Genomic DNA, 15267 nt, shown 5'->3' with positions numbered 1-15267 from the left:
CAGAAGAAATCCTGGCCTAAGTCAGTCATAAGAAATGATCATTTGCACTTGATCTCAGCTTGTAAAGGGTTATAAAATGTTGTTTCCTGGAAAATCTGCCAACGTGTCTGCGTGTCCTTAGCCTTCCTTTGTTCTCTTCTCTTCTTCTTACCCTTTCCTTTGCTCTTATTCCCCTCCTCTTTTTGCCTGAATACATTTTGAAAACAGTACTACAATGCTCCCTCTGCTTCAAGATTACAGTGTACTTTACTAGGTATGATTTAATTAGGGCCCTTATTATGTTTTCAGCAGCTTAAGGTGGGCCTTTCAACTTATCTACCTAATTGGTTGCACAAGAAGTTTCACAGCCCATGACAAAACATTGTCAGTGATCAAAGTCAAAATTCTGCATAAAGGAAAAATATTAATAATAAGATTATTCTTCAAGTGTGCACTGCTAATTATGTCCAGAATGTAACCGTAGAAACACTTTTGACTGATGTGCGCTTTGTCTAATAAACATGAATCTTCAGTGAGCTATGAAAAGTGACACCTCCAGCTTTACACTGGTGAAGGCTAATTTTGCTTATTAAATAATTTTTACACATTTCCCTATTTTGTGTCTCTTTCCTCTCCGTGTGACTCTCCTCATTTCTCTGCCTGTTATTCCTCAGGTGACCACCCCTGAGATGGTGATGCCCAGCAGCATGTTTCTCCCAGCGGCTGTTCCAGACCGAGATGGGAGCTCCAATGTGGAGGAGGCAGGAAAGCAGCCTGGTCAGTGCCATTTTTCTTGACCCCTGCAAATGGAAGCAAAATGAAATGTTGGGCCAAATTTTCACAGAGTGGGGGTGCCAAGAATCCTTTACAGTACTCCTAAGATAACTATAACATTAAAAGATGAAGGGCGCTGTTGTCAGCCACTTTGTACTCTGGTTTTTGACATGTATTTGTATATTATTCATATGGTTTAAAGTGAGAGAAAATCAGACAAGAACCAGTGGGATTTTGGTGGCCACGTGTCCCCGTAGAGGGTGAATGCCAGAGACTCAATCAATAGACGCATAACTCACCATCCTAAGCTGTTGGAACACTCCATTTCTGAGGACTTAATTATTAGGTGCTTGTGGAGTGCATGTGTGATTTCAGGGCACTGGGTTAGTTAGTTTCTAGGAGCTGCCTCCACACTAAGTTCTCTGAGTCTTCTGGGATTGCCTCAGGACACAGCATAGCAGTACATTTGGAAAGGACATTGTCATAGACTGGGACAATGGTGGTGGTGGTGCCCCATGGTGGTTCCTACCTTGATGGGTCATTAGACCTCTATTTATGAGGTTCTCCTACATTGTTCACCTCCTGTCACAGCTAAGATTTAAGTTGGGATCCTTTGGGGTTTCCCCCTGTTAATCTGTGGACAATTGATCTGCGAAGGGGTCAGAATACTTGTGGGTGTGATGATCTCATTGTAGGAAAAATGTACTGTATTTTAATAATTTGCCACTTGAATGTTCATTGCTTATTGAATAGAGATGACAGTTAAAATGCCTAAAAAATATATTCCAAAATTTTTTGGACAGAAGTTCTTGTAAATTCCCCATAACTCAGGACAGCATTAATTCATATACGCTACAACAGTTATCCATGGAAAAGGTGAATCCACTCTAAAATTAGTAACCTTCACACCAGTTCTTGAGAAATTGAGGATTTCGAAATTGAGGATTCCAAGTCAGCAATTAAATATTGTTTAGAAAGCAGACCTGTGATATGATACAGGCCTATTAGGAGTCAAAACATTTTGTATTTCCTTTTAGTCCTCTCTGTTCATGTGTACCTGTGCATAACATGTACTCTATCAGAGAGGGAAATAAAGCAGGAGACTGTGTGGAGAGATTTAAGGTTGGGCATTTCCTTTATCGTCAGATTCTGTGTTTGTGAGGCCTTGCTAGGTAGACAGTTCTGGTTGCCATCATCCTTGAAACAAAGCCCTCTTTGTTATTGGGCTTGATTTTTTTCCCCCACAGAAACCCCAGAGGATTCTGGAAAGAACACCTTGCCTTCTGTGAGCACAGAGCACAGTGGAGATCTGAAACCCTCTCCTGCTGATCCAAGCTCTGTAAGAGAAGACTCAGGCTTCCTGTGCTGGAAGAAGGGGTGCAACCAGGTTTTCAAAACTTCTGCGGCTCTTCAGACTCACTTCAGTGAGGTTCACACCAAGAGGCCTCAGCTGCCCGTTTCAGATCGCCACGTGTACAAGTACCGCTGTAATCAGTGCAGCCTGGCGTTCAAGACCGTTGAAAAGCTGCAGCTCCATTCTCAGTACCATGTAATCAGAGCTGCCACCATGTGCTGTCTTTGTCAGCGCAGTTTCCGAACTTTCCAGGCTCTGAAGAAACACCTTGAGACGAGCCATCTAGAGTTGAGTGAGGCTGACATTCAGCAGCTTTATGGTGGCCTTCTAGCCAATGGGGACCTCCTGGCAATGGGAGACCCCACCCTGGCTGAGGACCACACCATAATTGTTGAGGAAGACAAGGAGGAAGAGAGTGACTTGGAAGAGAAACAGAGCCCAACAGGGAGTGACTCTGGGTCAGTACAAGAAGACTCAGGCTCAGAACCGAAGAGAGCTCTGCCTTTCAGAAAAGGCCCCAACTTCACCATGGAGAAATTTCTAGACCCTTCTCGCCCTTACAAGTGTACTGTCTGCAAGGAATCTTTCACTCAAAAGAACATCCTGCTAGTGCACTATAATTCTGTATCCCACCTACATAAGTTAAAGAGAGCCCTTCAAGAATCAGCAACTGGTCAGCCAGAACCTACCAGCAGCCCAGACAACAAACCTTTTAAGTGTAACACTTGTAATGTGGCCTACAGCCAGAGTTCCACTTTGGAGATTCACATGAGGTCTGTGTTGCATCAAACCAAGGCTCGGGCAGCCAAGCTGGAGGCGGCAAGTGGCAGTAGCAATGGGACTGGGAACAGCAACAGTGTCTCCTTGAGCTCCTCCACCCCAAGTCCTGTGAGCACCAGTGGTAGTAACACCTTTACCACAACCAACCCAAGCAGTGCTGGTGTCACTCCAAGCTCGAGCTTACTTAGCCAAGTGCCCACTGAAAGTGTAGGGATGCAGCCCCTGGGGAATCCCATCAGTGCCAACATCACTTCCCCTTCAGAGCCCAAGGAGGCCAATCGGAAGAAACTGGCAGATATGATTGCATCAAGGCAGCAGCAGCAGCAGCAGCAGCAGCAGCAACAGCAGCAGCAACAGCAGCAGCAACAAGCACAGACACTGGCCCAGGCCCAAGCTCAAGTTCAAGCTCACTTGCAGCAGGAGCTGCAGCAGCAGGCTGCCCTGATCCAGTCTCAGCTGTTTAACCCCACCCTTCTTCCTCACTTCCCCATGACCACCGAGACCTTGCTACAGCTGCAGCAGCAGCAGCATCTCCTCTTCCCTTTCTACATCCCCAGCGCTGAGTTCCAGCTCAACCCTGAGGTGAGCTTGCCGGTGACTAGTGGGGCACTGACACTGACTGGGACGGGCCCGGGCCTGCTGGAAGATCTGAAGGCTCAGGTTCAGATCCCACAGCAGAGCCACCAGCAGATCCTGCAGCAGCAGCAAAGCCAGCTTTCTCTGTCCCAGAGTCACTCTGCCCTCCTACAGCCAAGCCAGCACCCTGACAAGAAAAATAAAATGATCATCAAAGAAAAGGAAAAAGAAAGCCAGAGAGAAAGGGATGGTGCTGAAGCAGGAGAAGGCAATGCAGGACCAAAGGAGTCTGTGCCAGATGCCTTGAAGGGTAAAGAGAAGAAAGAGTTGGCACCAGGGGGTAGTTCTGAGCCTTCCATGCTTCCTCCACGCATCGCCTCAGATGCCAGGGGGAATGCCACCAAGGCCTTGCTGGAGAACTTTGGCTTCGAGCTGGTCATTCAGTACAACGAGAACAAGCAGAAGGTACAGAAGAAGAATGGGAAAACTGAGCAGGGAGAGAATCTGGAAAAGCTCGAGTGTGACTCCTGTGGCAAGTTATTTTCCAACATCCTGATTTTAAAGAGCCATCAAGAACATGTTCATCAAAATTACTTTCCCTTTAAACAGCTGGAGAGGTTTGCCAAACAGTACAGAGAACACTACGATAAACTGTACCCCCTGAGACCCCAAACCCCAGAGCCGCCGCCGCCTCCCCCCCCCCTCCCCCACCCCCACTTCCTGCAGCACCACCTCAGCCTGCTTCTACGCCAGCCATCCCTGTGTCAGCACCGCCCATCACGTCACCTACAATTGCACCAGCCCAGCCATCCGTCCCACTCACCCAGCTCTCCATGCCCATGGAGCTGCCTATCTTCTCACCGCTAATGATGCAGACCATGCCACTGCAGACCTTGCCAGCCCAACTACCCCCTCAGCTCGGACCTGTAGAGCCTCTGCCTGCGGACCTGGCCCAGCTGTACCAGCATCAACTCAATCCAAGCCTGCTCCAGCAGCAGAATAAGAGGCCTCGCACCAGGATCACAGATGACCAGCTCCGAGTCCTGCGGCAATATTTTGACATTAACAACTCTCCCAGTGAAGAGCAAATCAAAGAGATGGCCGACAAGTCCGGGTTGCCGCAGAAGGTGATCAAGCACTGGTTCAGAAACACTCTCTTCAAAGAGCGGCAGCGTAATAAAGACTCTCCTTACAACTTCAGCAATCCTCCTATCACCAGCCTGGAGGAGCTCAAAATTGACTCCCGGCCCCCTTCGCCAGAACCTCAGAAGCAGGAATACTGGGGAAGCAAGAGGTCTTCAAGAACACGGTTTACTGACTACCAGCTGAGGGTTCTACAGGACTTCTTTGATGCCAATGCTTACCCAAAGGACGATGAATTTGAGCAGCTCTCTAATTTACTGAACCTTCCAACCCGAGTCATAGTGGTTTGGTTTCAAAACGCCCGACAGAAGGCCAGGAAAAATTATGAGAATCAGGGAGAGGGCAAAGATGGAGAGCGGCGTGAGCTTACGAATGATAGGTATATTCGAACAAGCAACTTAAACTACCAATGCAAAAAATGTAGCCTGGTGTTTCAGCGCATCTTTGATCTCATCAAGCACCAGAAGAAGCTGTGTTATAAAGATGAGGATGAAGAAGGGCAGGATGACAGCCAAAATGAGGATTCCATGGATGCCATGGAAATCCTGACACCCACCAGCTCCTCCTGCAGCACCCCAATGCCCTCACAGGCTTACAGCGCCTCAGCACCATCAGCCAATACAGCTTCCTCCGCTTTCTTGCAGCTTACAGCAGAGGCTGATGAACTGGCCACGTTCAGTTCAAAAACAGAGGTGAATGATGAGAAACCAAAGCAGGCTGAACCTCCCAGTGCACAGCCAAACCAAACCCAAGACAAACAAGGACAACCAAAGGCAGAGCTGCAGCAGCAAGACCAGCCTGAGCAGAAGACAAATGCAGCCCAGCAAAAGCTCCCACAACTGACTTCCCCCGCTTCATTACCACAGCCTCCTCCACAAGCAGCCCCTCCTCAGTGCCCCTTACCCCAGTCAAGCCCCAGTCCTTCTCAGCTCTCCCACCTGCCCCTCAAGCCCCTTCACACGTCAACTCCTCAACAGTTGGCAAACCTACCTCCTCAGCTAATTCCATACCAGTGTGACCAGTGTAAGTTGGCATTTCCATCATTTGAGCACTGGCAGGAGCATCAGCAGCTTCACTTCCTGAGTGCACAAAACCAGTTCATCCACCCTCAGTTTTTAGACAGGTCACTAGATATGCCTTTCATGCTGTTTGACCCTAGTAACCCTCTCCTGGCGAGCCAGCTGCTCTCTGGGGCCATACCTCAGATTCCAGCAAGCTCAGCCACTTCTCCTTCAACTCCAACCTCCACGATGAACACTCTGAAGAGGAAGCTGGAGGAAAAGGCCAGTGCAAGCCCTGGTGAAAATGACAGTGGGACAGGAGGAGAAGAACCTCAGAGAGACAAGCGTTTGAGGACAACTATTACACCAGAACAGCTAGAAATTCTCTACCAAAAGTATCTCTTGGACTCCAATCCAACTCGAAAGATGTTGGATCACATTGCTCATGAAGTAGGCTTGAAGAAACGTGTGGTACAAGTCTGGTTTCAGAACACACGTGCCCGGGAAAGGAAAGGACAGTTCCGGGCTGTGGGTCCAGCCCAGGCTCATAGGAGATGCCCATTTTGCAGAGCCCTCTTCAAAGCTAAGACTGCCCTCGAGGCTCACATCCGGTCCCGTCACTGGCATGAAGCCAAGAGAGCTGGCTACAACCTAACTCTGTCTGCAATGCTTTTAGACTGCGATGGGGGACTCCAGATGAAAGGAGATATTTTTGATGGAACTAGCTTTTCCCACCTCCCCCCAAGCAGTAGTGATGGCCAAGGTGTTCCCCTCTCTCCTGTTAGTAAAACCATGGAGTTGTCTCCCAGAACTCTTCTTAGTCCTTCTTCCATCAAGGTGGAAGGGATTGAAGATTTTGAAAGCCCCTCCATGTCTGCAGTTAATCTAAACTTTGACCAAACTAAACTGGACAACGATGACTGTTCCTCTGTCAACACGGCAATCACAGATACCACTACTGGAGATGAGGGCAACGCAGATAATGACAGTGCGACAGGAATAGCAACTGAAACCAAATCATCTTCTGCGCCCAATGATGGGTTGACCAAAGCAGCCATGATGGCAATGTCCGAGTATGAAGATCGGTTGTCATCAGGTCTGGTCAGCCCAGCGCCGAGCTTTTACAGTAAGGAATATGACAATGAAGGTACAGTGGACTACAGTGAAACCTCAAGCCTCGCAGACCCCTGCTCCCCAAGTCCTGGTGCAAGTGGGTCAGCAGGCAAATCTGGAGACAGCGGGGATCGGCCCGGGCAGAAACGTTTTCGCACTCAAATGACCAATCTGCAGCTGAAGGTCCTCAAGTCATGCTTTAATGACTACAGGACACCCACCATGCTAGAGTGTGAGGTCCTAGGCAATGACATTGGACTGCCAAAGAGAGTTGTTCAGGTCTGGTTCCAGAATGCCCGGGCAAAAGAAAAGAAGTCTAAGTTAAGCATGGCCAAGCATTTTGGTATAAACCAAACAAGTTACGAGGGACCCAAAACAGAGTGCACTTTGTGTGGCATCAAGTACAGCGCTCGGCTGTCTGTACGTGACCATATCTTTTCCCAACAGCATATCTCCAAAGTTAAAGACACCATTGGAAGCCAGTTGGACAAGGAGAAAGAATACTTTGACCCAGCCACTGTACGTCAGTTGATGGCTCAACAAGAGTTGGACCGGATTAAAAAGGCAAATGAGGTCCTCGGACTGGCAGCTCAGCAGCAAGGGATGTTTGACAACGCCCCTCTTCAGGCTCTTAACCTTCCTACGGCGTATCCGGCACTCCAGGGCATTCCTCCTGTGTTGCTCCCTGGCCTCAACAGCCCCTCCTTGCCGGGATTTACTCCATCTAACACAGGTGAGTTCTGCTCTAGGTGATTCTGACAGCATTAAATAGCTGCCCAGGTAGCACTTTATTCTGTGGCTACCACCCATACCCTCTGAATGTTGGGGCAGACAGGAAACTTGAACAAAACTTCAGGTGCCTTCCATTGAGTCTCCCTATCTAGGCGTACGTGGTTCTTTGGATTTCCAGTTCAGAGATCGCACCTCATGGCTGGATTGGTCTTCTCTGAAACCATTCTCGTGTCCAGTGTTCAACAGCACAACCAGGGTATGAGCTGTAGGGAAGGAAGTACTTTTGAGAGTCCTGCCATATTAGATCCTGGGGTGTTTTTCAAGAAAGAAGCTTTTATCATAGACCCTTCCATTCAGTGCTTGTGGAAATCCTGATCTCTTCTAGATACTTGTTGAAAATATAAGATATTTGAATATCTAGCTACTTCTGGATCGTATCCTTTAGAAACTTGTTCAAGAGACTTTAAACCAACTGTTTGTCCTCACCTGTGTTCCCTGCCCTACTTTTTAGAGAGCTATCAGGTGCTTCCTTACTACTGAGATCTCTTCTAGCCAGAACAGTGGCTATGTTCGTATGTCAGTACTCAAATGTGCTGACCAGGAATCTTGTATTGAGCATTATGGTTTTGAATTTTGACATATTTGTGTTAGTATCCCCAGACAAACAAAAAATGTTAGGGGTATTCAATTACTGCATCATTTCCTTTTGCCTGTTTCTCTTTCCTCCCTTCTCTTCAGAATCATATACTTGGTACTCTTATTATTTTTCCACTTACTGGGGAGTTTCACAGTTCTTCCAGTGTACCTCTCTTGTTTCTCTGTCCTCACCCATCTTCTCTGGAGCCACTTCTCTCTCCTAAATTGGACCTTCACCTCCACAGTGTGAGACTTAGGCAGAAGTCAGCAAGTTCGCCCCAGGGCCTGCATTGACCAATGCACACTGACCAAAGGAGAGCCCTCCAAAGTGCCTCCTTGTCTTAAAAACACATCTCTGTTTCTGTGGGTTGAAGCGCTCCTGCTACTTCACAGAACAGTCCTGATTGAATTAAATCCAAGTTTTACAACTTTGGCAGAGTTTACAGAATATGAGGCTACCTTATTCCTGGTTCCAGTTTCTTGTCCAAAGAGAAGAACAATAAAGGAAAGCATTAAGATGTAGAAGTCGTTGCTTATATATGTTGGCAAGTTAACGTCACAGAATCATGCTCAAACCAGTTAGACATAAGCCAAGAAACAAGCTATGGAGAGTGGCCAGACAGTCAATTACCATTGCAACCCAGGACCTTGGCAGAGGGGCTTGGGAAGGCCCAACATTTCATAACAATGTGAAAAAAAATTAGAATCAGAATGTCTGATCTATTCCCCTTGTTTTACAGATGAGAAAACTGAGGCCCAGAGAGGTCAAGACCATTCAGCAAGCTAGAGTAGGAGCCAGAGCTCCCACCCAGGCCTCCAGGCTCCCAGTGCTATGTGCTCCTTCCACAACACCCAATATGAGCCAGTCAGTCAACAGGTATATGTTTAGTGCTACTCAGGTTCGGACCACTTAGAGTGGACTTAGGATAGAAAGATGTGCTCTTAATTATTGAAGGCAGTCAGGCATACCCCAGTAAACATCTTTGGACTATACTGAAGCTCACAGGAGCACTGGATCTGGAATGGAAGAGAAGAAACTTGTGTTTAATGTCAGGCCCAATGGTAAGCTCTTCCCATGTGACCATGTAAATCCCTACAACAATTTATTGTGGAAAGTTGAGGTTCCAAGGAGTCATCAAATGGGCCCAAGATCACATGGCAGATGTGTGTCAGTCATAATCCATATAGTATCAGTCTGATTCCAGAGGTGCATGCCTAGGTTTCAGGGAGATGAAGTGTCTTGCTTGGTTTTGATTTTATAGATGAGAAAACCAGGGCCAAAGAGTTATCATGAGAATATTTTAAGGTAGCTAGTGCAGAGCTTGGTATAAATAGCAGGAGTTCAGCAAACATTTCTTAAAATTTTGAATCTCTTATGTAGACAGTTAGTTCAAGATACAGAAAGTCAGTTTTAAGTTTTCTGACCTGGCTCTTTCTCCTGAAAGCCTGATGTCATAGAGGTGCAGAAATCTCTCGATATTCCTTCCTTGCCATTTTGTTTCAGCATCTTTTATACCAGTTTAACCAATGAGCCTTTACTGAGTTTTTCTGACTCAGGCTTATCTTACCCTCTGGTTTCAGCTCCTTAAGTGCCTTGAAGAAACTGGAATGTTTTAAGCTCAGTGGTCCCTTTCTGCTGTTTTGGAAGAGTACATTAATGATGCCATGTAACATTGAGGGAAGCATCCTCCTTGGCTCTCCAGACATTAATAGATGTTTTCCTGGGACTAGCAACTTGAGACATATTGTTCTCATCATTATGAAATTTTACTCTTTTTAAATGCAGCATGATAGCCCAGTAAACACTGCTCCACTGTGTAGCCTGAAGTCAACAGTGTCTTCACCCACATCTGGGCTTCAGAGGTTTTTTTTTTTTCCCTCACAAAGAGTGTCATGTAATGGAACCGTCTACCACAGCTTTCTGGCAGAAGGTGGTCCAAATTAGTGGTGAGCGGCCATAGGATTTTTAATTTTACATTTTGGTGCTCTCTGAAGTGACGGGGATACACACTGTTCTAGTTTAGTAGATGTGGCAAATGTAAAGATTATCTGAAGGCTGCTACCTATGAATTCTTCTCAATTATTTTCTCAGCATTTCATCACCCAGCACATCCTGTTCCCCCCTGCCCCACCTCTGCACCATAATGCTGTCCTTCCCCACCATCTTGCTAGTCTTTACAAACCTGTACTTTGATGTACAGGTTTGCCTCACTGTCTGAAAGTAGGGTGTTCCCATGAAACCTTTTGTAAGCTAAAATGGCATAAAGCGAAGAAGCAATCACCTTAGGATCCATCTTGCTAATGAATACACAAAATAAATGAAGAAAAAGCACAGATGATCACAGAAATAGCTCATAGCTATGGCAGCTTGATGCTGAGATGTGGAGTGTAGTTCCTGGGGAAGGAGCTTGGCAGTGTCACTCCCGCTGCTTGGGGTGCATGCTGCCTCTGTAATGGCTCACTGTAAAGCAAAAGCTGAACAACTATTTTCACATTTTGCTTTTTTTCATAAAAGTGCAAAAACCCTCTTTGGATTTCTTTCAGTTAGCAAAAACAGGTATTAATGTAGATCTTCCATAAAAGCAAAATGACATGAAGTTAAACTTTTGAAAAACACCTGTACCAGCAGCAGCAGCATCTTTTCCATGACCCTGGAACAAGACTCAAATCAGAAGATAGGTATAGGGTTAGGGAGGCTATTAGGCCCTGGGCTGGGTGGAAGTTTTACAGGTAGTGGTAGATTAGGCCTGCATGTGATTGAGGATGGGGCTGTACACCATGTGGATCTAGTTACATGGTCAAAGACCTTTGCCACCCATAAGCAGTGGTGCCTCATGCAGGTTGTGATGTCTTAGGAATTGATGGTGACAGCACTTCAGGCTGTTCTATTTCTGACCTGATTTTCTCTTCTTGTGGCTGGTTTCTCAACCATCTACAGCCCTAATACTGAATGTCAATCAAACAGGGGCAGGAGGAGAAAATGTTCAGACTCCAGAATCCTTTTCCTAGATGGTTACATTTTTCAACAGATTTTGTTAAAGCAGATCAGCTGAGCCAAGGCATCTGAACAGTTTTCCCTGAACAGACTTTTTATTTCTTCCGATTCCCCCTCCTCTCTCTACCCTCCTTAACATGTCCATTCAGCTGCAGTAATGGAAGTAACAGTGTATAGCCTGTTGTTTGGTCATATAGTCTTGGGACTTGGCCAGGTTCCTTGCTTTCCTTCGCTCTCTTCTCCTGTTGTCTCTTTCCTCCAGACAACTTCTGGTGAGATCTCATGGCTGTAGTATTTCTGAGAAGCTTTGAGGAAAGCCTTCCATCCCAGCTGGAAACAGCTAGTTTGGGGGCCTCCAGACTAATTGCCTTGGGCAGAATGAATGGTAGCTGGAAGCTTGGCAAAGAAGATATGAACTGGTGGGGTGGGTGTGACACCAGATAGGAAAGTGTTTGGCTGAAAGGGGAAGTATGAGAGCTGACCCAGGACTGGGTCTGGATTAGAATGTAAGGCTCACCAACCCTGAGCCTGGTTGACACCCCTGTTGAAAACATCAGTTTTGAGAGGATCCTTCAAGTTTAAACCTTGAGACCTTAGACTTGGTGCTGGTGACACAGGTCAAACATTTTAAGGTTCAGCCTCACCGCCCAGACTGACACATTATCTCTCTGTCCTCATTCTTTTCAGCTTTAACGTCTCCAAAACCGAACTTGATGGGTCTGCCCAGCACAACAGTTCCTTCCCCTGGCCTCCCCACATCTGGATTACCAAATAAACAGTCCTCAGTGTCGCTGAGCTCCCCAACCCCAGCACAAGCCACAATGGCGATGGCCCCTCAGCAACCCCCCCAAACCCAGCAGCAGCAGCAGCCACAGGTGCAGCCGCCGCCAGCAACCCAGCCGCCACCTGCGCCACAGCTCCCGCCACAACAGCAGCAACAGCAACGCAAGGACAAAGACAGTGAGAAGGTAAAGGAGAAGGAAAAGGCACACAAAGGGAAAGGGGAAGCCCTGTCTGTCCCCAAGAAGGAGAAAGGAGAGGCCCCCACAGCGACCGCAGCCACGATCTCAGCCCCGCTGCCCACAATGGAGTATGCAGTGGACCCTGCACAGCTGCAGGCCCTGCAGGCAGCCTTGACTTCGGACCCCACAGCGTTGCTCACGAGCCAATTCCTTCCTTACTTTGTACCAGGCTTCTCTCCTTATTATGCCCCCCAGATCCCTGGCGCCCTGCAGAGTGGGTACCTACAGCCTATGTATGGCATGGAAGGCCTGTTTCCCTACAGCCCTGCGCTGTCACAGGCCTTGATGGGGCTGTCCCCGGGCTCCCTACTGCAGCAGTACCAGCAATACCAGCAGAGTCTGCAGGAGGCGATCCAGCAGCAGCAGCAGCAGCGGCAAATACAACAGCAGCAGCAGCAGCAGCAGCAGCAGCAGCAAAAAGTGCAGCAGCAGCAGCAGCAGCAGCAGCCCAAAGCAAGCCAAACCCCAGTGCCCCCTGGGGCTGCTTCCCCAGACAAAGACCCTGCCAAAGAATCCCCCAAACCAGAAGAGCAGAAAAACGCACCCCGTGAGGTGTCTCCCCTCCTGCCGAAACCCCCCGAAGAGCCAGAAGCAGAAAGCAAAAGTGCGGACTCCCTCTATGACCCCTTCATTGTTCCAAAGGTGCAGTACAAGTTGGTCTGCCGCAAGTGCCAGGCGGGCTTCGGTGACGAGGAGGCGGCGAAGAGCCACCTGAAGTCCCTCTGCTTCTTCGGCCAGTCTGTGGTGAACCTGCAAGAGATGGTGCTTCACGTCCCCACGGGCGGCGGCAGTGGCGGCGGCAGCGGCGGCGGTGGCGGCAGTGGAGGCGGCTCGTACCACTGCCTGGCGTGCGAGAGCGCGCTCTGTGGGGAGGAAGCTCTGAGTCAACATCTCGAGTCGGCCTTGCACAAACACAGAACAATCACGAGAGCAGCAAGAAACGCCAAAGAGCACCCTAGTTTATTACCTCACTCTGCCTGCTTCCCCGATCCTAGCACCGCATCTACCTCGCAGTCTGCCGCTCACTCAAACGACAGCCCCCCTCCCTCGTCGGCCGCCGCCCCCTCCTCGTCCTCGTCCTCTGCTTCCCCCCACGCCTCCAGGAAGTCTTGGCCGCAAGTGGTCTCCCGGGCTTCGGCCGCGAAGCCCCCTTCTTTTCCTCCTCTCTCCTCATCTTCAACGGTTACCTCAAGTTCATGCAGCACCTCAGGGGTTCAGCCCTCGATGCCAACAGACGACTATTCGGAGGAGTCTGACACGGATCTCAGCCAAAAGTCCGACGGACCGGCGAGCCCGGTGGAGGGTCCCAAAGACCCCAGCTGCCCCAAGGACAGTGGTCTGACCAGTGTAGGAACGGACACCTTCAGATTGTAAGCTTTGAAGATGAACAATACAAATGAATTTAAATAAAAAATTAATAACAAACCAATTTCAAAAACAGACTAACTGCAATTCCAAAGCTTCTAACCAAAAAAAGGAAAAAAAAGAAAAAAAAGGAAAAAAAAAGAAAAAGCGTGGGTTGTTTTCCCATATACCTATCTATGCCGGTGATTTTACATTGTCTTTTTTTTCTTTTAATATATTACACACACACACACACACACACACACACACACACACACACACACACACCCACACCCACCCCCACCCCCACCCACCCACCCCTAAACCCTGTTACATTGTGTCCTTTTGAAGGTACTATTAGTCTGGGAAACAAGTCCACAGGGCCTCCCTAATGTCTTTGGAGCTTAAACCCCTTGTATATTTGCCCCTTTTCAATAAACACCCCCACGTTGATAGCACAGAGGAGCCCGGCATGCACTGTATGGGAAAGCAGTCCACCTTGTTCCAGTTTTAAATTTCTTGCTATCTTAGCATTCAGATACCAATGGCTTGCTAAAAGAAAAAAAGAAATGTAATGTCTTTTTATTCTCAGGTCAATCGCTCACACTTTGTTCTGTTTTCAGAATCATTGTTTTAAATATTTTTTTGTTTTCTTTGTTTTTGTTCCAGAAAAATTTTTTGTTTCTTAATTTAAAAACGGGCAGAAAGTATTTGAGAAAAACAATGTGAACTGCTTTAGCTTTCTGGGGATTTTAAGGATAGCTTTTCTGCTGAAGCCAATTTCAAGGTGAAAAGTTAAGCACTCCCACTTTCAGAAAAAAAAAAAAACCCACACACAAAGAGTGTTGAGGACTTGTAGCTTAAAAAAAATAAGTTTTAAAAACTGACTTTCTGTATTTATGATAGATATGACCATTTTTGGTGTTGAGTAGATTGTTGCATTGGAAATGAACTGAAGCAGTATGGTAGATTTAAAAGGAAAAAAAAAAACCTTTTGTGTACATTTAGCTTTTTGTATGGTCCAGCTGACAGCTCCTCATTTGATGTTGTCTTGTTCATTCCTAGCAGATAGATTGCAATCCGTTGATTCGCCTAAACTTTTCTCCCCTTTGTCCCTTAATTCCACTTTCTCTTTCCTCCTCCCACCTCCCATCCTATAATCTCCCACTTAACGTAGCTGCCTTCATTTCTTAGAGGGTAGCTGCACAATTATTTTATAAAACTAAAGAAAGAATTTCAAAGGGTTCTAGGGGTCATTAGGATCCTCACAGATTATTTTTGGTTGGGGAGTTGAAACTTTTTAAAGGCATATAATTCTAGTTACCTATGTCTGTTAGCCTAATGAGTTTATTTTTAATTTATCCTTCCTTTGGCTTTTCTTTTCACCCCTTTTTTAACCTCCTTGTTTGATAGATGCTTCAAATATTCTTTTCCTAACCTAAAACATTTGTTTCGATTTGTGTAATTGGACTGTGTGCTTTTCTTTTCTAAAAAAAAAATTTTTGGTTAGGGGTTTGTTTTTTTGTTTTGTTTTCTTTCCTCTCTCAGAAAAAGAAATTTCATGCTTTAAATAAAATCCAAAGACACACCCTTTCACTGCTGATGCAGAAAAAAAGGGAAAGGGTTCTTGTTACTTGAGAATTTGTTTCTGATTTAAACAAACAAGACTTAGTATAATAAAAGAAAGAGTAAAACAAAAGATTCCCAGGTTGTTATGTGCTGCTTCTGTAAGCGGAGAGGCAGTTGTTGATGACAATTCCATATACCAAAAGACACATTTTTTTACTTCAAAGTTTTGTCCTTGTGTTAGGCAGTCTG

At 46.8% G+C, this 15267-nt stretch overlaps 1 protein-coding gene across 1 annotated transcript in view; it reads left to right on the top strand.

Annotated features, from left to right (window-relative positions):
- Positions 1–13719, top strand: part of ZFHX3 (zinc finger homeobox 3) — a 155577-nt gene extending 141858 nt beyond the window's left edge. Inside the window, 4 exon segments of the mRNA XM_054579239.1 lie at positions 654–756; positions 2001–4154; positions 4157–7453; positions 11771–13719. Coding sequence (XP_054435214.1) covers positions 654–756; positions 2001–4154; positions 4157–7453; positions 11771–13479 — 7263 coding nt within the window. The 3' untranslated portion in view covers positions 13480–13719.
- Positions 13720–15267: the final 1548 nt, after the last annotated feature.

Source organism: Pteronotus mesoamericanus, unplaced genomic scaffold (genome assembly GCF_021234165.1).
Source record: "Pteronotus mesoamericanus isolate MK-2021 breed Mesoamerican mustached bat unplaced genomic scaffold, CSHL_Meso_final contig_52, whole genome shotgun sequence".
Taxonomy (NCBI): Eukaryota; Metazoa; Chordata; class Mammalia; order Chiroptera; family Mormoopidae; genus Pteronotus; species Pteronotus mesoamericanus.
The sequence above is the reverse complement of the archived record's forward strand: the minus strand, read 5'-3'. Positions and strand labels throughout refer to the sequence as shown.